The sequence below is a fragment of the Heptranchias perlo genome, chromosome 2 (assembly GCF_035084215.1).
Source record: "Heptranchias perlo isolate sHepPer1 chromosome 2, sHepPer1.hap1, whole genome shotgun sequence".
Classification (NCBI taxonomy): Eukaryota; Metazoa; Chordata; class Chondrichthyes; order Hexanchiformes; family Hexanchidae; genus Heptranchias; species Heptranchias perlo.
The window spans coordinates 139308003-139330271 of record NC_090326.1 but is presented as its reverse complement, the minus strand read 5'-3'; the positions used below and the strand labels follow the sequence as shown (position 1 = coordinate 139330271).

The 22269-nt window shown below is 43.5% G+C and overlaps 1 protein-coding gene across 3 annotated transcripts in view; it reads left to right on the top strand.

The window, feature by feature from the left end:
• cul2 (cullin 2) overlaps window positions 1-22269 on the top strand; it is an 82855-nt gene that overhangs the window by 12774 nt on the left and 47812 nt on the right. For all 3 annotated transcript variants that reach the window (XM_068007660.1, XM_068007653.1, XM_068007648.1), the window contains exons 2-5: window positions 5710-5840; window positions 7629-7731; window positions 9182-9276; window positions 19626-19731. In XM_068007660.1, the coding sequence (XP_067863761.1) occupies window positions 5722-5840; window positions 7629-7731; window positions 9182-9276; window positions 19626-19731 (423 nt within the window). In that variant the 5' untranslated portion in view covers window positions 5710-5721. The remainder of the gene's footprint in view (window positions 1-5709; window positions 5841-7628; window positions 7732-9181; window positions 9277-19625; window positions 19732-22269) is intronic.

Below are 22269 nucleotides of genomic sequence, written 5' to 3'. Positions count from 1 at the left end.
TCTCTGCCCCCCCCAATCTCTGCCCCCCCCAATCTCTGCCCCCCCCAATCTCTGCCCCCCCAATCTCTGCCCCCCCCAATCTCTGCCCCCCCAATCTCTGCCCCCCCCAATCTCTGCCCCCCCCAATCTCTGCCCCCCCCAATCTCTGCCCCCCCCAATCTCTGCCCCCCCCAATCTCTGCCCCCCCAATCTCTGCCCCCCCCAATCTCTGCCCCCCCAATCTCTGCCCCCCCCAATCTCTGCCCCCCCAATCTCTGCCCCCCCCAATCTCTGCCCCCCCCAATCTCTGCCCCCCCAATCTCTGCCCCCCCAATCTCTGCCCCCCCCAATCTCTGCCCCCCCCAATCTCTGCCCCCCCCAATCTCTGCCCCCCCCAATCTCTGCCCCCCCAATCTCTGCCCCCCCAATCTCTGCCCCCCCCAATCTCTGCCCCCCCCAATCTCTGCCCCCCCCAATCTCTGCCCCCCCCAATCTCTGCCCCCCCCAATCTCTGCCCCCCCCAATCTCTGCCCCCCCAATCTCTGCCCCCCCCAATCTCTGCCCCCCCCAATCTCTGCCCCCCCCAATCTCTGCCCCCCCCAATCTCTGCCCCCCCAATCTCTGCCCCCCCCAATCTCTGCCCCCCCCCAATCTCTGCCCCCCCCCCAATCTCTGCCCCCCCCCCAATCTCTGCCCCCCCCCAATCTCTGCCCCCCCCCCAATCTCTGCCCCCCCCAATCTCTGCCCCCCCCAATCTCTGCCCCCCCCAATCTCTGCCCCCCCCAATCTCTGCCCCCCCCAATCTCTGCCCCCCCCAATCTCTGCCCCCCCCCAATCTCTGCCCCCCCCCAATCTCTGCCCCCCCCCAATCTCTGCCCCCCCCAATCTCTGCCCCCCCCAATCTCTGCCCCCCCCAATCTCTGCCCCCCCCAATCTCTGCCCCCCCCAATCTCTGCCCCCCCCCAATCTCTGCCCCCCCCCAATCTCTGCCCCCCCCCAATCTCTGCCCCCCCCAATCTCTGCCCCCCCCCAATCTCTGCCCCCCCCCAATCTCTGCCCCCCCCAATCTCTGCCCCCCCCCCAATCTCTGCCCCCCCCCAATCTCTGCCCCCCCCCAATCTCTGCCCCCCCCCCCAATCTCTGCCCCCCCTAATCTCTGGCCATTGTAAAAGTAAGGAAGAAAACAAAATGCAAAAGTGTCTGTCAGCTAGCCTGCGGCCCACGAAGGGGAATTGAGTGGGGAGAGGATCAAGGGAATGAGGTGGATTTCGTGGAAGAGATGAATTTGGAGAGAGCACTGGGGAGATGGAGACGAAACAACTGAGTGATGAAGGAGTAGGGTTGGAGTAGATGGGTGACTGAGGGATGGTGAGAGGAATGAAGTTCATCAGCTCTTTGCACTTAATATTGAAGGATGGAGGGATGGGGAAAGGGATTTGAAGAGATTAGTCATGGAGCAAAAGAGCCTTGGTTGTTATTGTCCTCCAGGATGATGCTAGAATCAACATTTGTGGCCGAGTGTGATGCACGGTAATGCTAGACGTGGTTGAGCCAAACCTGAGAGTGGATGACGAGACCGGCTGTGTACTTGGTGCAGTCGTGTTTGCGGCCCCCTGAGTTGAGGGAGTGAAGACAAAGTTGGGAGATGGTAATTAATTTGCTGGCAAAAAGGGTATTGAGGGCAGAGGCGCAAGAACAGTTTAGCAGGTCAACAGCAACCGAGGCATTGAACGGAAAGTTTGGTCACTGAATTACAAATGTGGTAGCCAAAACTGATGCCTTATGACATCATCAGCTTTTCCATTGTTGCTGAGCTAATACATCATCAGCTCAGTGCAGTCTTTTGCCTGTCGACCAGCTTCTTCGTGTGGTCATGGATCATTCTTTGAGGGCAGTAGTATCATTTCTGCACCAGAATAAGAAAGTGGGTTATGATTCCAGCCAATGTACTTATAAGTGAAAGTTAAACATTGCGATACTTTGGGTTCGTTGGTTTGTGCAATGAAAGATAGCGGCGTATCATGTTTCCAGGACGTCCCAAAGTGCTTGACGTCCAGTGCATAACTTTTGAAGTGTAGCCACTGTTGTTTATGTGAGCAACGTGGTAGGCAATTTGAGCACAGGAAGATGCCACAAACAGCAAATGAAATGAATCGCCACTTAATCTATTTTTGATGGTGTTGGTTGAATGATGGCCAGGCGAACTGATTATTTTTATTCAAGTAGGCATAAAAGACCCCATGACAGAGTATGAGCAGTCAGTTTTAATGTTACATTGAATAGATGGCAAATCCAGTGATGCTGGTGCCAGCCTGGATTGTGTTCAAACCCTGGATTGAGACTTGTACTCACAACATTCTTACTCTGAGTCAAGAGTGCTATCAACTAAGCCAACCTGATACCTGTGGAGCCTTAAAGAAGAATATTACTGCTAGGGTTTACTTTGAATATAAATCACTCTGCATAGTTTTGAGAGGGAAAAATAATTCAACTTACCATCAACAATCCATTAAAATAATTTTTTTTATCTCCCTGTTGGCATGTTGCTGAAAACCCATCATGTTGGTTTGATCGATTCCCATGGCTGCTGTGTCATTGAATGGCTCTTGTAATGTCGCTGTATATCATTAGCCAAGTTCCAGGTACTCTGCTGTAATAGTGTACCTTCACCCAAACTCTGAAAAATACTTGTTAGTACTTCCCCACGCCAGACACCCTTTTGGTCTCTCTGCAATTGTTTGTTTATGCTGAATTGTGAAGGGTTTGAGCTGTAAACTGAGACAGCCCAAGCTCGTTATATGTACCATTCTCAATCAGTAGGAAGAGACTTTCATCCATTCAGTTTGGGTGGGATTTGAACACAGATTCTGGAGTTAAAAGGACTACGCACTAACTCACGCTGGCACCCAGTGTCAGTTTTGAATTGCAGGTATTGCTATGTTCTCCACATGTCCCTAATTTTATGTTACGTGTTTGTAATGGTCTGAATCACAGCATGATCCTTGATATACAGTAATACTATTAAACTTTGGGTTCCTTGCTAAGTTCCCCCCCCCACCCTCAATGTGAAGATTTACAATGGGGTACAGCTTAGTACCTCACCCAAGTGTGAACAAAGGCAATGAATGTGGGGCATCATAACTGAGCCTGACTATGTCCTGACCCGAGATTTACACACGCACTTTCCAGTTAAAGCATAGCTGCCAACTGCTTCAACAAATGGCAACTGGGTCAGAAGTCTCATCACTAGGTTTTCAGAAATCTGTGTAAAGGTGCTATTTGCCCACTTCAAAATATTTCTTCAACTTTTCGTGATGATCCAGTGAGGTTATTGCAGTTGACTGATGAGATAGGATAGAGAGATGATACAGTGGAACCTTTTCATAGATATTGTTACATGTTTATTTGTATTTCTTTGGTAACAAAGTTCAGTGTAGTGAGTAATTTCAACCTTTTGCTAAAGTGGCACTGTGGCAATAGAGGAAGCAGATTTGTCACCAAAAGTTCCCTGCACAGTGAGCTCTTGGTCTCAGTTGGGCTGTTCGTATAAGCAAGCAGGGAAGAGAGGGAGAATTGGATGGCAATTCGAGCTGTTCATATCCTGAAGGTTGGCTACTGAATATAAATCACTCTGGGGGGCATTGACAGGTACATGTATGTGGTCATGGTTCGTGAATGGTGTAAAGGACAAGTGAGTCTGAAGGGGGTGAATCATTTTTTAAGCTGACTGCTAGGAATTTGAGAATGAAATTGAACAATAGTTAGCATGGGCTTTTACACTGGAATTTGTGCATCAATTCCAGTCTGGATTTATTGGGCGGAGGTGGGGTGGGGGTGGTGGATGCTGAGTACAATGGACTTAAACTATTTAATACGCTATTAAAGTGGGTGCAGGAACAGAGAGACCTGGGGGTGCACATACACAAATCTTAGAAACTGGCAGGACAAGTTGAGAAGGCTGCTTTAAAAAAGCAAATGGAATCCCAGGCTTTATTATAGAGGTATGGAGTACAAAAGCAAGGAAATTATGCTAAACTTTTATAAAGCACTAGTTAGGCTTCAGCTGGGGTATTGTGTTCAATTCTGGGCACAACACTTTAAGAAGGATATCAAGGCTTTATTGAGGGTGCAAGGAGATTTACTAGAATGGTACCAGGGATGAAGGACTTGAGTTACTCGGAGAGACTGATTCAGCTGGGATTGTTCTCCTTTGAACAGAGAAGGTGAGGGGGAGATTTGATAGAGGTGTTCAAAATCATAAATGGTTTTGATAAAGTAAATAAGGAGAAACTGTTTCCAGTGACAGAAGGGTCAGTAACCAGAGGACACAGATTTAAGGTGATCGACAAACAAGCCAGAGGCGACATGAGGAAACATTTTTTACACAGCGAGTTGTAATGATCTGGAATGCACTGCCTGAAAGGGTGGTGGAAGCAGATTCAATAGTAACTTTCAAAAGGGAAAAATTTACAATTATGGGGAAAGAGCAGAGGAATGGCACTAATTGGATAGCTCTTTCAAAGACCGAATAGCCGCCTCCTGTGCTGTATTAATATAATAATGCAGTGTTTACATTTTAAACTTTTTAAAATTCACTTACTTGGATTGCTTACTTCGAAATTAGAAAATAGTAATACATTTTCCAGCACTGAAATATTCAGCTAAATTCACGCGATTTCCACAATAGTTTAGTAGATAAGTGCAACACACAGTATGGCACTGAGCCGGATAGACTAGGAAGTTCCTCGGTTCAATCCCTGTCCTGATGGATCTCAGTCAGTGTAGCAGTAAGATGCTGCAGTTTTGCCATTGATCAATATCTAGTGACTTCCGGGAATTGTGCGTGCGTGGAAGTTGAATAAGGACAGGGTAGAGCTCAGCTCTGATGTCCTCCAACGGTAACTATCAACACTCGTCGTCCAGTTGCACTTTTTTTTTAAATGGCCACATGAGTGAGGTACTGGATGGCTGCTCCTGTCCCAGAACCCTACAAGCATGAACCACTGGCTGCAGCAGAGGAAGGGAGGAAGAAAAAAAGTCAATGAAAAATTCACCATATACTAATGTACATTATTCAGTTGTTGTGGCTAGTGTTGCTTTCCATGGTTATTGACAAAGACAAAAATTAACTGTTTTAAATAATTTGTTCATTAACTAAATGTGTCTGATAGGGTTTTCACCAGGGTCAGGTGATGAAGAGTTTCATAGATCATAGACATTAAACAGGACTAATATATTTGACTAATTTCTATTTGTTGGATTTCTTATATGCAAGCAGAATTCCTACCTTGCCCTTTAGAACAGATTACCTCGGTGGGTTGATATGGCTAGACTGTACATTGATGCATTTTACAGACCAAATTTTAGGACATTTAGGTTGCATATCTCTATTTTGGGGATTATATTGGGGGACTGATGGATTTTGTTATTCTTGTATCTGTATTGAATGTTCATTACTTGGGTGGTTCTAACTTCTGTTCTGTGCAGATGACAGTAAATAATCATTAAGAAACTGCACTGGCGTGGGAGTCTGTACCTGTTTCCCAGAATTTACAATTTTGTTGTCTTCATTGTTCCAAAAGCCAGCATCCTAAATGATCACCTAAAAGTTCACTTGTTTTTAAATTGGTTTGTAAAATGTTATGTAATCATTGTGTAACATTTTTGATGGTCGTTGTTTCAGATGAAATTTTCAAACGGCAATTGTAGTTTTGTCTCTTGTCTTTCAAGTGAACTCATACAATGTCCCTGAAACCACGTGTGGTGGATTTTGATGAAACATGGAACAAGCTTCTGACAACAATCAGAGCAGTTGTCATGCTGGATTACGTTGAGAGATCTACATGGAACGACCGCTTCTCGTATCCTTAATGGCCAAATGAAAGAATTGTGGTTTGAGACTTAATTGCAGTGTTTAAAAATGAAGCAAAATCAACCGCCAGTGATAACCGTAAAATGGTAGCTGGCCATCAAAAAGTGGTTGGATGTTACCAAAATGGCAATGTCATCAAGTGCAGGGGGTCCCACTGGAGAGAGGTTTGTGAAGTATTCTGTTTGACCAGAATTTTTCTGTTCGTTGAGTTCATCAGCAAAGCGATGAGTATATATGTTACATTTGTGTGTATTCACTGCCATGACATTGCTTTTAGCCACTTGATTATACTGTTGCTAATTGATCATTGGGTTCCGAGGGTTTTTTTTGTTTCAGAGCACCAATAAGTTAATAAATACTGTTTTACGTCGTGTCTATTCAATATCTTTACTGCTCCAGATAGGCTATGATTTTGTTTTTGTGAACAAATTTTGATGCCTTCTCCCTTATGTTTTCATATGATGTCCATGTAGTTTCGACGTAACTCGACATTACCAAAACTGAAACAAAACAAGTTAAGCACTTCAAAAATCTGTATCTGAAATTGAAATGATAGACTACATTTAAAAGTTATTTATCATTTAGCTTTCAAAAACCATCTGTGGTATTTAAAATACATTGGGAGGTACACTGCTATTGGTGATTTTGTTATGTGGCAGACCACCTTTGAAAATATAATACTGAAGGGGGGAGGAAGAAATTGGACCTATTTTTTAGTTGATAAGTCTTTACTTCCTCACTCAAAATTCCCAGACTCTGTCGAAACAGGATATGATAACAGCGGCTAGGCAACCAATGCCTGTGTTTTTATATCGCTGCATACTTATTTGTAGCAAGAATGCTGTGGATCAGTAATATCTTTACTTTTAACATTTCTGTAACTTAGTGTAGAGCTCATGGCCCTGCATTTTCCACAGAAAATCTGTTTTGCAGGTGTTGTATAAAAGAAAAATGGTAGATATTTGGAGCAGAAAAATCCTTTCAATGCTGAATTGGTAAATGTGCAGTTTCCTTTTTTGGAGTTGAAACAAGGTTTGAAGCCCAGCATTATTTGTGATAAAGGAAAACAAAATGAAACTAGATCAATAATATGTGAAGAAGGTTATTTGAAAGTATGTAAATGAATATTCCTGGATAAGGCCCGATGTGGCATTATCTTATAATTAGCACAATGTTAATGCTGCTCCATGTTTAACCCTGCACTGGCGGTTTGTGAAAAATAATAGTGGGTAGAGGTCAAAATTGTAAACAGATCAGATAGTGATTGGTTTGATAGAAAATAATGAAGAGATTGTCACCTTTATTCAGAGTGCATTGGAAACCTCCAAACACACGTGGCAGTGATTTAATTAACACAGTTCATAAATTTTCATGTAATAGAAAAATATTCTACTTAAATTTAGTATGAATTTTATGCACTGAGAAGGGAGATTATCAGTGCAAATAACCAATTGACGTATATCAATTAAGCCATGATAGCTGTAACAATAATTCAGTTGCTGAATAATTTGTGAAATACAATATTGACTAAATACTATTAAAGCAAAAAAAGTTTATTTTGGTGGTGCAGTGTTTGTATACAAGTTCTTTTTTTCTTGGGAGAGGGCTCAATTCTGGGGTGTGTCAGTCTGCATTGTGCTGTAGAAATTTGGTTAAAAGTCATGTATCAATGGACCTTTCACAAAATTTAAGACTTTTGATGTTCATTAAAACTTTTGTTTGTTAATTAATTTCCCCTCACTATTAATAACATAAAGAGCCTTAATATTCTATTCAGAGACATTTATGCTTTGTGTGTGGCCTACCCGGAACCTCTGGGAGAACGACTCTACACGGAAACAAAAATTTTTCTGGAAAATCACGTCCAACATTTGTACAAGGTATACCTTCATTTTAATCACAGTAATGGCAAAATTTTACAACCTACATTCAGTACACTGAGTGCAGAGCGAGAAAGGAATGTGAACTCTCTGCAATTTATTTAACCTCCCGAGGGAGGTGAATAACCATAGATAATAATCTAATTTTGTTAAAGATCCCCAAAGGTAATCAAAGGAAAATATTAAGATATCTAAAATTGCAGTCTACATTATTCAACCTGATTGGTTGTGTTCCACAGATGATACTTTTACAGTCCTAATAAGATTACAGTCAAAGTATTCAGTCGTGTGTGTCAGTATTTGCAATCCTCCAGATCCTCCAGACCCATTCTTAAGTGGATATTCAACCAATTCCCTTTGTAAACTAGGAGTTTTGCCTTTGGGGGCAAAAAAAATTATAGTTATAAGATGAGCTAACGTATCATCAATTGATATAATTGGTTTAGTACAAAACTGGGAGAAATAACATTCAGACCGGAGGGCGTCCAGTTCAATCTCTTCTCAATGGTGAATTAGCTGATGTGAGCCAGGGAAGCAGTTGCTATGTTTCACTTAGCCTTAGCATCCCTGGACTAGGGAGGGGAATAATCTGCCATGATTCCCATTACTGATTTCTGTCCATTGACAAAGATGGAAGATGCTTAACGCCTTTGCTTTGTGGAAAAGCGTTTGGCTAGTCGCCTACTCTTGATCAAGTGGTTAGGATGGGGATCTTTCTGTGGTTGGGTCACACTGTTTAGTGTAGTATATTAATGCTGTAATGTTGTTGAACATTGAACTGATGTAAAATATAAATTTGAATCATATAAACATATTTTTCAGTGTTCTTCATTGATTCATAAAAGCAATAAGTAGAATTTTCAGTTTTGCTCAACTAGAAGCTATGCCATGCTAATTTTTCTGAGTGTACTGCTGGAAATGTTTACTATTGTGATACACATTTCCCCTCCAAGGACTAATTTATAGAAAACGTTAAGGTGCCTGGTTCCAAATACGTAATTATTTAGGGCAAGAAATGTCCTTCAAAGCGACTTAAAGGTAAATAAGGATATGAGCACACTAAGTAATTTTGTACAGCTTTAAAACTTTGTCTTTTAAAAATGTCAGTATATTGACGAAGGAGGAAAGCTCCGAAAGCTTGTGATTTCAAATAAAGCTGTTGGACTATAACCTGGTGTTGTAAGACTCCTTACATTTGTCCACCCCAGTCCATCACCAGCATTTCCACATCATCAGTATATTTCTTAGTGTGGCTTGCCTCCTATTGGCGTGCAGTTTCCCAATATATTAAATAAATCTCCACAACAGATGTTAGATTCCAAACTAAGTTGCCTTGGACCAGAATATTGACTTCTGCCAGTAATGTCCATTGAAATCATCCAGCTCCCATTATTTTGGAAATATTTTTATCCTTCAAAATGATGTTTTTTTGATGCACTTTTATTTACAGAAAGTTCTGGATTCTGAAGAAAAGATTTTGACCATGTACCATAAATATTGGGAAGAGTACAGTAAGGGTGCAGATTACATGGACTGCTTATATAGGTAAATAAACCTTTGTTCTTTAAAAAGAATACAAAGCTGCTAGATTTTTTTTCTTGGCATTTATTTGAAGTAGGCAAGGATGTGCAGTGCTCAATTGGTAATAAAACTTTGCATTTGTGATCTTAACAAGATTGAGATTTACTTGCACTTAGCAGAAGCAGTGGTGTACATAAAGTTAATTTTTCAAATATCTGTGATTTCTAGCTTGATGTAACCGTTAAAACTTATTTCCCTAATTTGTCAGGATGGGAGTGGTTTGCTGTTTTAGAGACAATCTGCTCATCAAATGTTTAACAAAATTTTTTTAAAAACTTATTTACCAATGTTGAACTTCCTCATATCATTGTGATTAATTCTGCAGCTTTTTTTAATATCTGCACAAATAAGTCAAAAACTTGTCATCTGTAACCAGTTGAAATTTTTATCACAGTGGGGAAAGATTTCCACTACGTTATGTGCATTTGTTCTTGATGTTGGTGCCGCTGGCAAAGCTGCAGTCAGTATGACTGCACCCAGCTAAGCGAGTAGTGACTTGGGCCTTGTCGATACTGGAGAGGCTTTGAAGTGGCAGGAGGTGAGCCACTCGTCCTCTCCCCAGCTCTTGTAGCCATGTTGATATGGCTGGTCGAGTTAAGTTTCTGGTCAGTGGTTACTTCTGGATAGTGATGGTAGGAGACTTGGTGATGGTGGCGCTGTTCGAGGTCAAAGGGAGGCGGTTGAACTTTTCTTGGTGGTAGTTATTGCTTGGCGTTTATGTGGTGCGAATGTTACCTGTGCAGTTCTAAACGCAGTTTCTTTGTAAATCTTTTAAAATTATGTGAGCAGTTGAATAACTGACAATGTGGAAAACATTCTGATGTGATTTACATAGGTTGAACAGACCTTAAGTGATCTCTCACTGGTCAGCATGTGAGTTTTGCATACCAGCTTTGAATCATGGTATTCCTGTAGGATTTGAATCAGCTACCTCCTTCTAAAAAAAAACGACTGCAGCTGTTTAGATGTCTGTGTGTAATGAAATATTAGTACACGATGCTATTCATCCCCTAATTATTAAGTGCTGCAGCAGTATATGTTTCTAAACATCAATTTTTTTTCTCTCCCAGCTTTTTTTTCCGCATGTAACTTAAGTTATCTTTTTACTTGTATGAAAGGTATGGATAGTTGGGTGAATGATAATGCTGCAGTTGTGATTCAGAGCGTTCTGAATGTGATTAAATGACTTAATTTCCAGCCTGTTGGAGGGGTTCGCAAAGTGGAGGTCGAGGGGAAAGTTGACCTCTCCTATTGTGTACTATTTTGCAGGATACTTGGTGCTAATTTGATTACCTGCTGTCTTATGGGGAGCGGGCAGGAAATTGGACATGAATTTAGATTTGAGGTTAGGATCAGATCAGCCATCATCTTATTGAATGGCGGAGCAGGCTTGAGGGGCCGATTGGCCTACTCCTGCTCCTATTTCTTATGTTCTTATGTTTGTCAGAGAATGATGCTTGTGGGGGAGGGGCAATAAAATTGGTTCCAGTAACCAAACTAAACTAATACCCATGTGCTTTAATTAGTTTAAGGCACTCTATTATAGAATAAAGTACGCACTGACGATGACAACTTTAATCTTCTGTGATGTACATAATGCTTGTCGTTAAGGGACACCGATGATGACAGGCAAAAGAGCCAGAGGCAACATGAGGAAACATTTTTTTACACAGCGAGTTTTAATCTGGAATGCACTGCCAGAAAGGGTGGTGGAAGCAGATTCAATTGTATCTTTCAAAAGGAAATTGGATAAATACTTGAAGGGAAAAAATTTACAGGGCTATGGGGAAAGAGCAGGGGAACTTTTAAAGAGCTGGCACAGGCATGCTGGGCCGAATGGCCGACTCCTCTGCTGTACCGATATGGTACAATGCTATTCCAAGCATGATAGAAATTTCTGCCTCCATGCAACCAAAACTAAACTGATGTTCTATGTGCTGGGAATATGAAACATGTACGAACATATGAATTAAGAGCAGGAGTAGGCCATTTGACCACTTGAGCCTGCTCTGCCATTTGATAAGATCATGGCTGATCTGATTGCGACCTCAACTCTACTTTCTGGTCTACCCACTTAAAAATATTTAATGACCTTGCCTCCACCGCGCTCTGGGGAAGGGAGTTCCACAGACTCATGACCCTCTGAGAGAAAAAATTTCTCCTCATCTCCATCTTAAATGGGAGACCCCTTATTTTTAAACTGTGGCCCCTAGTTCTAGTCTCCCTAAAAGGGGAAACATTCTCTCAGCATCTACCCCTTCTAGTCCCCTCAGGATTTTATATGTTTCAATAAGATCACCTCATATTCTTCTAAACTCTAGTGTATACAGGCCCAACTTGTCCAACCTTTCCTCGTAAGATAACGCCTCATCCCAGGAATCAGTTGAGTGAACCTTCTCTGAACCGTCTCCAAAGCAATTATGTTCTTTCTTAAATAAGGAGACCAAAACTGCACACAGTATTCCAGATGTGGTCTCACCAATGCCCTGTACAATTGTAGCAAAACACATTCCATTCCCCTTGCAATAAATGACAACATTCCATTTGCCTTCCTAATCACTTGCTGTACCTGCATACTAATTTTTTGTGATTCATGTACTAGGACATCCAGATCCCTCTGTACCTCAGAATTCTGCAATTTCTCTCCATTTAAATAATATACTGCTTTTCTATTCCTCCTGCCAAAGTGGACAAGTTCACATTTTCCGACATCATACTCTGCTAAATTTTTGCCCACTCACTTAACCTATCCATGTCCCTTTGCAGACTCCTTATGTCCACTTCACAACTTACTTTTCTACTTGCCATTGTGTCATCAGCCTTCATCCAAATCATTGATATAGATTGTAAATAGTTGAGGCCCAAGCACTGATCCCTGTGGCAGTCCTTTCCATACATCTTGCTAACCTGAAAATGACCCATTTATGCCTACTCTCTGTTTCCTGTTAGCTACCAATTCTTTATCCATGCTAATATGTTACCCCCTACATCATGAGCTCTTATTTTGTGCAGCAGCCTTTGATGTGATACCTTGTCAAAAGCCTTCTGGAAATCCAAGCACACTACATCCACAGGATCCCCTTTATCCATATTGCTTGTTACTTCCTCAAAGAACTCTAATAAATTAGTCAAACACAATTTCCCTTTCACAAAGCCGTGTTGACTCTGCCTGATTGCATTGAGATTTTCCAAGTGCCCAGCTATAACCTTCATAATAGATTCTGGTGATTGTAAATGTTTTACATTCCTCCCTCCCTTTCACCTCTTGATTGACAATTATTTCTGGCATGTTATTCGTATCCTTTACAGTGAAGACGGACGCAAAATATCTGTTCAATTCATCCGCCATTTCCTTATTCTCCGTTATCAATTCCGCAGACTCACTCTCTCCAGAGGACCAACGTTCACTTTATTTACTTTTTTCCTTTTTAAATACCCGTAGAAATTCTTACTGTCTGTTTTTATATTTCTAACTAGCTTTCTTTCGTACTCTAATTTCTCCCTCCTCATTATTCTTTTAGTCATTCTTTGCTGTTTTTTATATTCTGTCCAATCTTCTGACCTGCCACTAATCTTCATGGAATTGTATGCTTTTTCTTTCAATTTGATACTATTTTTAACTTGCTTAGTTAGCCACGGATGGTACGTTCTTCCCCCAGATTCTTTCTTTTTCACTGGAATGTATCTTTGCTGAGTGTTATGAAATATCTCATTAAATATCTGCTATTGCATCTCTACTGACATATCCCTTAACCTAAGTTCCCAGTTCACTTTAGCCAGCTCTGCCTTCATGCCCTCATAATTGCCCTTATTTAAGTTTAAAACTCCAGTCTTAGACTTACTCTTCTCTCCCTCAAACTGAATGCGAAATTCAATCATTGTGATCACTGCTACCTAGAGGCTCCTTTACAATGAGGCATGCATCCTTTTGAGAGAGAATATCGTAACTGATTTTATATTTGTATGTTAAAAAAGTAGATTAAATTCAATCTAAACGCAATCCTTACATGTCCTAAAACTCTAAATACCATGGCGATACATGGGATAAAGTACAGTCCTGTAAAATTTTAATTTTTTTAAGGATAATTTGAGCATGTTTCTCTTTTCATTTTTATTCTCTTTATCTGTCTGTCTTGATGCCTGCAGTTGAGAGGGTAGGTGCATAGCCTGCTCCTGGATCATCAACGTTGGTGGCCCTGCTCCTGGATCATCAACGTTGGTGGCCCTTACTAACAAGAAGTTACATTTATATGCACCTTTAAAAGAGAAAAACGTCCCGAGCCACTTCACAGAGGCGTAATCAAAAAATTGGATGTCAAGCTAAATGAGATATTAGGAGTGATCAATAGCTCAGTCAGAGGTGGGTTTTAAGGAGGGTCTTAAAAGAGAAGAGGGAGGTCGAGTGAGGAGGGGTTTAGGGAGAGTTTTTTTTTTATTCGTTCACGGTATGTGGGCGTCGCTGGCAAGGCCGGCATTTATTGCCCATCCCTAATTGCCCTCGAGAAGGTGGTGGTGAGCCGCCTTCTTGAACCGCTGCAGTCCGTGTGGTGACGGTTCTCCCACAGTGCTGTTAGGAAGGGAGTTCCAGGATTTTGACCCAGCGACAATGAAGGAACGGCGATATATTTCCAAGTCGGGATGGTGTGTGACTTGGAGGGGAACGTGCAGGTGGTGTTGTTCCCATGCGCCTGCTGCCCTTGTCCTTCTAGGTGGTAGAGGTCGCGGGTTTGGGAGGTGCTGTCGAAGAAGCCTTGGCGAGTTGCTGCAGTGCATCCTGTGGATGGTGCACACTGCAGCCACAGTGCGCCGGTGGTGAAGGGAGTGAATGTTTAGGGTGGTGGATGGGGTGCCAATCAAGTGGGCTGCTTTATCTTGGATGGTGTCGAGCTTCTTGAGTGTTGTTGGAGCTGCACTCATCCAGGCAAGTGGAGAGTATTCCATCACACTCCTGACTTGTGCCTTGTAGATGGTGGAAAGGCTTTGGGGAGTCAGGAGGTGAGTCACTTGCCGCAGAATACCCAGCCTCTGACCTGCTCTCGTAGCCACAGTATTTATATGGCTGGTCCAGTTAAGTTTCTGGTCAATGGTGACCCCCCAGGATGTTGATGGTGGGGGATTCGGCGATGGTAATGCCGTTGAATGTCAAGGGGAGGTGGTTAGACTCTCTCTTGTTGGAGATGGTCATTGCCTGGCACTTATCTGGCGCGAATGTTACTTGCCACTTATCAGCCCAAGCCTGGATGTTGTCCAGGTCTTGCTGCATGCAGGCTCGGACTGCTTCATTATCTGAGGGGTTGCGAATGGAACTGAACACAGTGCAGTCATCAGCGAACACCTTATGATGGAGGGAAGGTCATTGATGAAGCAGCTGAAGATGGTTGGGCCTAGGACACTGCCCTGAGGAACTCCTGCAGCAGTGCCCTGGGGCTGAGATGATTGGCCTCCAACAACCACTACCATCTTCCTTTGTGCCAGGTATGACTCCAGCCACTGGAGAGTTTTCCCCCTGATTCCCATGGACTTCAATTTTACTAGTGCTCCTTGGTGCCACACTCGGTCAAATGCTGCCTTGATGTCAAGGGCAGTCACTCTCACCTCACCTCTGGAATTCAGCTCTTTTCTCCATGTTTGGACCAAGGCTGTAATGCGGTCTGGAGCCGAGTGGTCCTGGCGGAACCCAAACTGAGCATCGGTGAGCAGGTTATTGGTGAGTAAGTGCCGCTTGATAGCACTATCGACGACACCTTCCATCACTTTGCTGATGATTGAGAGTAGACTGATGGGGCGGTAATTGGCCGGATTGGATTTGTCCTGCTTTTTGTGGACAGGACATAACTGGGCAATTTTCCACATTGTCGGGTGGATGCCAGTGTTGTAGCTGTACTGGAACAGCTTGGCTGGAGGCGCAGCTAGTTCTGGAGCACAAGTCTTCAGCACTACAGCTGGGATGTTGTCAGGGCCCATAGCCTTTGCTGTATCCAGTGCACTCAGCCTTTTCTTGATATCACGTGGAGTGAATCGAATTGGCCGAAGACTGGCTTCCGTGATGGTGGGGATATCGGGAGGAGGCTGAGATGGATTATCCACTTGGCACTTCTGGCTGAAGATGGTTGCAAACGCTTCAGCCTTGTCTTTTGCACTCACGTGCTGGACTCCGCCATCATTGAGAATGGGGATGTTTGCAGAGCCTCCTCCTCCCGTTAGTTGTTTAATTGTCCACCACCATTCACGACTGGATGTGGCAGGACTGCAGAGCTTTGATCTGATCCGTTGGTTGTGGAATCGCTTAGCTCTGTCTATAGCATGTTGCTTCCGCTGTTTAGCATGCATGTAGTCCTGAGTTGTAGCTTCACCAGGTTGGCACCTCATTTTTAGGTACGCCTGGTGCTGCTCCTGGCATGCTCTTCTACACTCCTCATTGAACCAGGGTTGATCCCCTGGCTTGTTGGTAATGGTAGAGTGAGGAATATGCCGGGCCATGAGGTTACAGATTGTGATGGAATACAATTCTGCATCTGCTGATGGCCCACAGCGCCTCATGGATGCCCAGTTTTGAGCTGCTAGATCTGTTCTGAATCTATCCCATTTAGCACGGTGGTAGTGCCACACAACACGTTGGATGGTGTCCTCAGTGCGAAGACGGGATTTCATCTCCACGAGGACAGTGCGGTGGTCACTCCTACCAATACTGTCATGGACAGATGCATTTGCGACAGGTAGATTGGTGAGGACGAGGTCAAGTAAGTTTTTCCCTCGTGTTGGTTCGCTCACCACCTGTTGGGCTTAGGCAGTTGAAGACATGACTGCCAATGGTTGGGGGAATACACAAGAGGCCAGAGTTCTGGGGGAGTTTTAAACACGAGGATGAAAATTTTAAATTGGAGATGTGGGAATTGCGAACCAGTGTAGGTCAGCGAGGAGGGAATGGGTGCACAGGACTTGGTGCAGAAGAGGATATACGGTAGCAGAATTTTGGATGAGTTTATGGAGGGGCAGGACTTGAGGCCAGCCAGGAGACCATTTGAATAGTCGAGTCTGGAGGTAACAGAGGCAAGGATGAGGGTTTCAGTAGCAGATAGGCAGAGGCAAGTGATGTTACAAAGGTGGAAGTGGGCAGTCTTTGTGATGGAGAGGAAATTGTCTCAGAAGCTCAGCTCGGGATCCAATAGGGCGGCGAGGTTGTGAACAGTGTAATTCAGCCTGAGACAGTTGAAAAGGTACAGAATTTGTTGTGGGGACTGGAGCCAAGAGCTTCGGTCTTCCCAATATTTAGCTGGAAGAAATTGTAACTCTTCCAGCAATGGATGTTAAATAAGTAGTCTGGCAACACTGAGGCAGTGGAGGGGTCAAGAGAGGTAGAGCTGGGTGTCATCAGCATGCATGTGGAAGTTGACCCTATGTCTATGGATGATGTCTCAGAGGACAGCATGTAGATGAGGAAGAGGACTGGATGAGGACAGATACTCGGGGGACTGCAGAGGTAATGGTGCAGGGGTGGGAAGATGGAGATGCTCTGGCCACGATTGAACAGGTAAGAGTGGGACTAAGCAACGTGGTCAGCAGTTTAGTGGGAATGGGGTTAAGGAAGCAGGCGGTGATTCTCATGGACAAGATGACCTTAGGGTTTAGGGAGAAATGGGAAAGAAACTAGAGATGCAGGTTCAAACCTAGGGCCAGGGAGCTCCAGCTTGGTGGCAAAACAGCATAGGTAGCTGAATGGATGGTCTCATTCTTTGTCCATGCGATCCTTGCAATTGTTGGAGGTTAGTGTGGAGGGGGCAGGGGCAAGGGCAAGGGTTAAAAGGAGACAGTTGATAGTGGAGACAAAGAAGCTGGGGTTATCTTTTTCCTCAAGTATGAACTCAGAGTAGTGAGTAGTTTTGGCAGAGAAGAGGGAGGCCCAAAAGCAATTAATGTGGCCAGGAGCAGCTAGAGATTTACCAGGCATAAATCTCCTCTCCAACGTTTCTACCCTCTCTTCAGCTGAGAGATGCCACAGCAGCTGCTTATTGCCTTGTAAGGGAGTGGGAGGAGGGGAGATCATTTGACCAATTAGGGTGCAAATTTCTTACAAGGATGACACCACAGATTGCTTTCTCTATCCTATGGTGACCTGTCGCTCCACACCTTGGGGGTTGTGTGAGCCATATGGTAAGAACATTTCTTTCTGGAAACCCTTTTCACAAGCTCCTGGATTAAGCAGTTGATGCTGAGTCGGCCTGGTACTTTCCAGGAAAGTTGGATATCGAGACCAACAAGGTGGCTGGCACATTCCAAGCTGTCTTGCGCAGATCTCTCCACTACACTGAAGTCCGATGTTGGTCATATAACTGATATGGAAACTTTGTACTTGGGCTGACAGCTTTTGGAAGGAGATACGTGGAACCTGGACATGCAAACATGCACTCATATATTCAGGATTTGGTGACTGCCTTGATTGCGTGGCAGTGAGGCAAACTGAAGCTCAGTATTTCCAACTGATGAAGCCATTGCTCAATGTGGTATGCTGTGTGTCTCTGCATTGTCAAGAGAATGGTGGCATTTTATCATGAGTTGTGCTGTTTACTCTGGTACTTATAAGGAGTTCACGGTATCTACTACAACTGCAACTTGCATTTTTATAGCGCCTTTTAACGTAATGAAAACATCCCTAGGTGCTTCACAACAGCGTTATCAGACAGAATTTGACACTGAGCCACATAAAGAGATAGTAGGACAGGTGACCAAAAGCTTGGTCAAAGAGGTAGGTTTTGAGGAGAGAGAAAGAGATTTAGGGAGGAAATTCCAGAGCTTAGGGCCTAGGCAGCTGAAGGCACAGCCGTTAATGGTGGAGCGATGAAATTCGGGGATGCATAAGAGTCCACAATTGGATGAGCGCACAGATCTCTGAGGGTTGTGGAGCTGGAGGAGGTTGCAGAGATGGGGATTATAGCAAGGGCTCAAAGTGTGCCTTTCAGTTATCTAACTCGAGTGTAGAGGTAAGCGGGGCTTGGAGTTTGTTTCAAGGTAACAAGTCTGACTATTAGAGATGGGCACCAAGGTGATTTTCTATGGCAGACTCAGTAATTCATTACCAGCCCAGGACTGCAGCATTCAAGGGTATTTTTAATGATTGACCTGTCAGACTGATTCATTGACAGTAGCTGGGGTAGTAGACTTGTCACTGGGATTCTTCCCGCTTGTCCCTAAATAGCTCTGATAGTCAGTATCCCAACTGATAGCATGATCCGAGTTAGACAAGCAGCAGGAAGCTTTTTAGTGTCTGTAACAATGCGTAAGATCTATCAGCCAACATTTGTTGCATTACTAACTTATTGTTGTTAAAGCAAGCAAACCAGTCAGTCAGTGTCTACTTTTGGTAACCTCTTGACCATAATGATTCTGCTGTAAACAGGACTGTTGTTTAAAAAAAAATAACAAGGTAAAGCAGCAACAATGCAATCTCTGAAAGATGGCACTCAGGCAATGGTAAGGGTCAGGTCCTATCCATAGCAGCCCTGAGATGTGCTATATTCAAAAGAGTGAACCGTAAAGATGGTGACTACTTCATATACCATCCAACATTTGCATTTATATAACCTCTTTAACGTAGAAAGCATCCCAAGATACTTCACAGATTAGGAAAATGGAGACAATAAAGGAAAGATTAGGAGGAGTGACCAAAAGCTTACTCTAAGAGGTGAGTTTTAAGGAGGGTTTTAAAGGAGGAGGATTAATAACATAATTATTGCATAGCAAAGCAATAGGTAGAATCTTCGATTGCATAGTTGTAGAAGCTGAGGAGAGAAGAGGTTTTGCATGGGCACAAAATGTTGTCCCTAGTTAGAACCATTGTTCAATTTAACTGCTCGTGACCCTTTGGCTGGCTAGTGGGATGTTTCCCTGCGCATTTGTACTTTGATCAGGAACTGAGCCAAGTAACTGTATCCTCTTACTTTGTGATGCTGCATGTTGGTGCTCCAGCATACAGCACCATTCTACAATTTCACTATATCTTAATTCTTCTTATCAACATGGTCACCAGAATAAGGTGACGGTCAAGAGCCAAATTAGTACTTGGCTTGCATCTGAGATCACTGACATGGTTGGTTACAGATTTAGAACTGTAGTTGTACTGAGTGCAAGATTTGATCCTAGCTGTTAGTATTGTCATGACCAGATGTACATAAGTCATCTTGCACTTTTTAAATAAATATTCATATGAATGCCCACAAGAGCGCTCTGATTAAGTCAAAATTTTAAGAGATGTGTATAACTTGAATGGTGGTGTTAGCAAAGTGCTTGACATTTTTTTTAATCTGCCATGTTCGCAGATATCTCAATACACAGTTCATCAAGAAGAACAAACTGACAGAAGCTGACCTTCAGTATGGGTATGGTGGAGTGGATATTATTGAGCCATTGATGGAGATAGGAGAGGTAAGCTCTGCCAAAAAAAAACCTTCAAAATATTTAGAATCTTAGCATTAGTCTGATCAACAGGTTGACTTGCAACTCGTGCTGGAAAATTAACTGAATCTGTGCAGTTGACAGGCCAGTAGGTATTCTTGATTAGATCATTTCCTTGCAGTTTTCAAACTGCAGGTACATTCGTCGTATAATAGTGGAGGATTGTTCAAAAATGAAAGTCACAGGGCTTTAAAATTTCAAACTCTTAAAATTTCAAACTTGCCAACTTGAAGAACTCCATTTGGGTCTCCTTAGAACTACAGAGTTTACAGTACGGAAAGAGGCCCTTCTGCCCATTGTGCCAGTGTTAGTTCTTTTTTTTTAGAACAGTCCAGAACTAATCCCAAGCAAAATACTGTGGATGCTGGAAATATGATATAAAAACAGAAAATACTGGAAATACTCAGCAAGTCAGGCAGCATCTGTGGGAAAAGAAACAGAGCTAACGTTTCAGGTCAATGACCCTTTGTCAGAACTGGAAGAAGTTGAAGATTAAACAGTTTTTAAGCAAGTACAGAGCCAAGGAAAAGGTTGGGGTGGGGGGGGAGGTGAGGAGGTGAGGAAAGAACAAAAGGGAAGGTCTCTGACAGGGTGGAGGACAGGAGTGATCAAATGACAAAAGGGATGATGGTGCAAGGCAAAGGGGGTGGTAATGAGACAAGCAAATAAACTCAAGATGGGTCTAGAGGGGGTGTAAATGGCAGCATGAGAACCATTACCAGCACCTGCTGTCTGAAAAAAGGGGAGCAGTGGTTATGATCTGAAGTTATTGAAATCAATTTTGAGTCCAGAGGGTTGTAAAGTGCCTAATTGAAAGATGAGGCGCTGTTCCCTGAGCTTCCGTTGAGCTTCATTGGAACGGTGTAAGAGGCCGAGGACAGAGGTCATAGTGGGACGGGGAATTAAAATGGTAGGCGACCGGCAAATCAGGGTCACGTTTGTGGACTGAGCATAGGTGTTCAGCAAAGCGATCACCCAATCTGCGTTTGGTCTCCCCAGTGTAGTGGAGACCGCATTGTGAACAGTGAATACAGTATACTAAATTGAAAGAAGTACAAGTAAATCACAGTTTCACCCGGAAGGAGTGTCTGGGGCCTTGGACGTTGGGAAGGGAGAAGGTGAAAGGGCAGGTGTTGCATCTCCTGTGCTCACACAGGAAGGTGCCATGGAGAGGAGAGCAGGTGTTCGGGGTGATGAAAGAGTGGACCAGGGTGTCACAGAGGGAGCGGTCCCTTCAGAATGCTGAAAGGGGAGAGGAAGGGAAGATGCATTTGGTGGTGGCATCACGCTGGAGGTAGCAGAAATGGCGGAGGATGATACCTTGAATGTGGAGGCTAGTGGGATGGAAAATGAGGACAAGGGGGACTCTATCATGGTTCTGGGAGGGAGGGGAAGGAGTGAGGGCAGAAATGCAGGAAACGGGGACGGACACATTTAAGCGCCCTGTCAACTACAGTGGAGGGGATTCCTCGGTTGAAGAAAAGGAAGACCTATTGGAAGCACTAGTGTGGAAGGTGGCACTGTCAGAACAGATGCCACTCACTTGACTCCTTGACTCCACCCGCTTTACCTTGCACCATCATCCCTTTTGTTATTTAATCACTCCTGCCCTCCGCCCTATCAGACACCTTCCCTTTTGTTCTTTCCTCCCCTCTCCTTCCTTCCTTCCCTGCCCCTCTTTCTCTGGCTCTGTGCTTGCTTAAAAACTATTTAATCTTCAACTTCTTCCAGTTCTGACGAAGAGTCATCAACCTGAAACGTTAACTCTGTTTCTTTCTCCACGGATGCTGCTTGACTTGCTGAGTATTTTCAGCATTTTCTGTTTTCATTTCAGAACTAATCCCAGAGTCCTGTATCTTTCTCTGCTTGAAATGTTTACCCACTTTGTCCTTAAAATAAAAAATGAAATGGCCACTGCTTCAGCTTTTTGGCTGCAGCTTTGATGTTCTTCTGTCATCAGTGCAGTGACTTGCTGTTTTCAGGCAAGAGAGCGTTTGTGTCTTTTGACAGTTATTCCATGTGGATGATTTTTTTTTTTCTGCGTGGAATGCTTTTATGTCAACCTTTCACGGCCACCCTTTTTACCATTTAGGCATTGAAGTGTAGGTTTTTTGCAATTTTTTTCACCCAGGTCTTGTATTATTCCACTGCTACCTTTTAAATCAAAGCAAGGCCTCTTCCATTTATATAGAGCCTTTTATGTAGAAAAATGTTCCAAGATTCTTCACAGAGGCATAGGATAAAATGAATGCCGAGCCAAAGGAGGAGATTTTAGGAGGAGTGACCAAAAGCTTGATGGAAGTGGTAGTTTTTAAGAAGGGGCTTAAAGGAGGAGGCAGATAACTTTAATGAGGGAAGTCCACACCTTGGGACTTAGACGGCTGAAGACATAGCTGAAAGCGGTTAAAAAAGCATACGGGATCCTGGGCTTTATAAATAGAGGCATAGAGTACAAACTTATGGAAGTTATGATAAACCTTTATAAAACACTGGTTCAGCCACAACTGG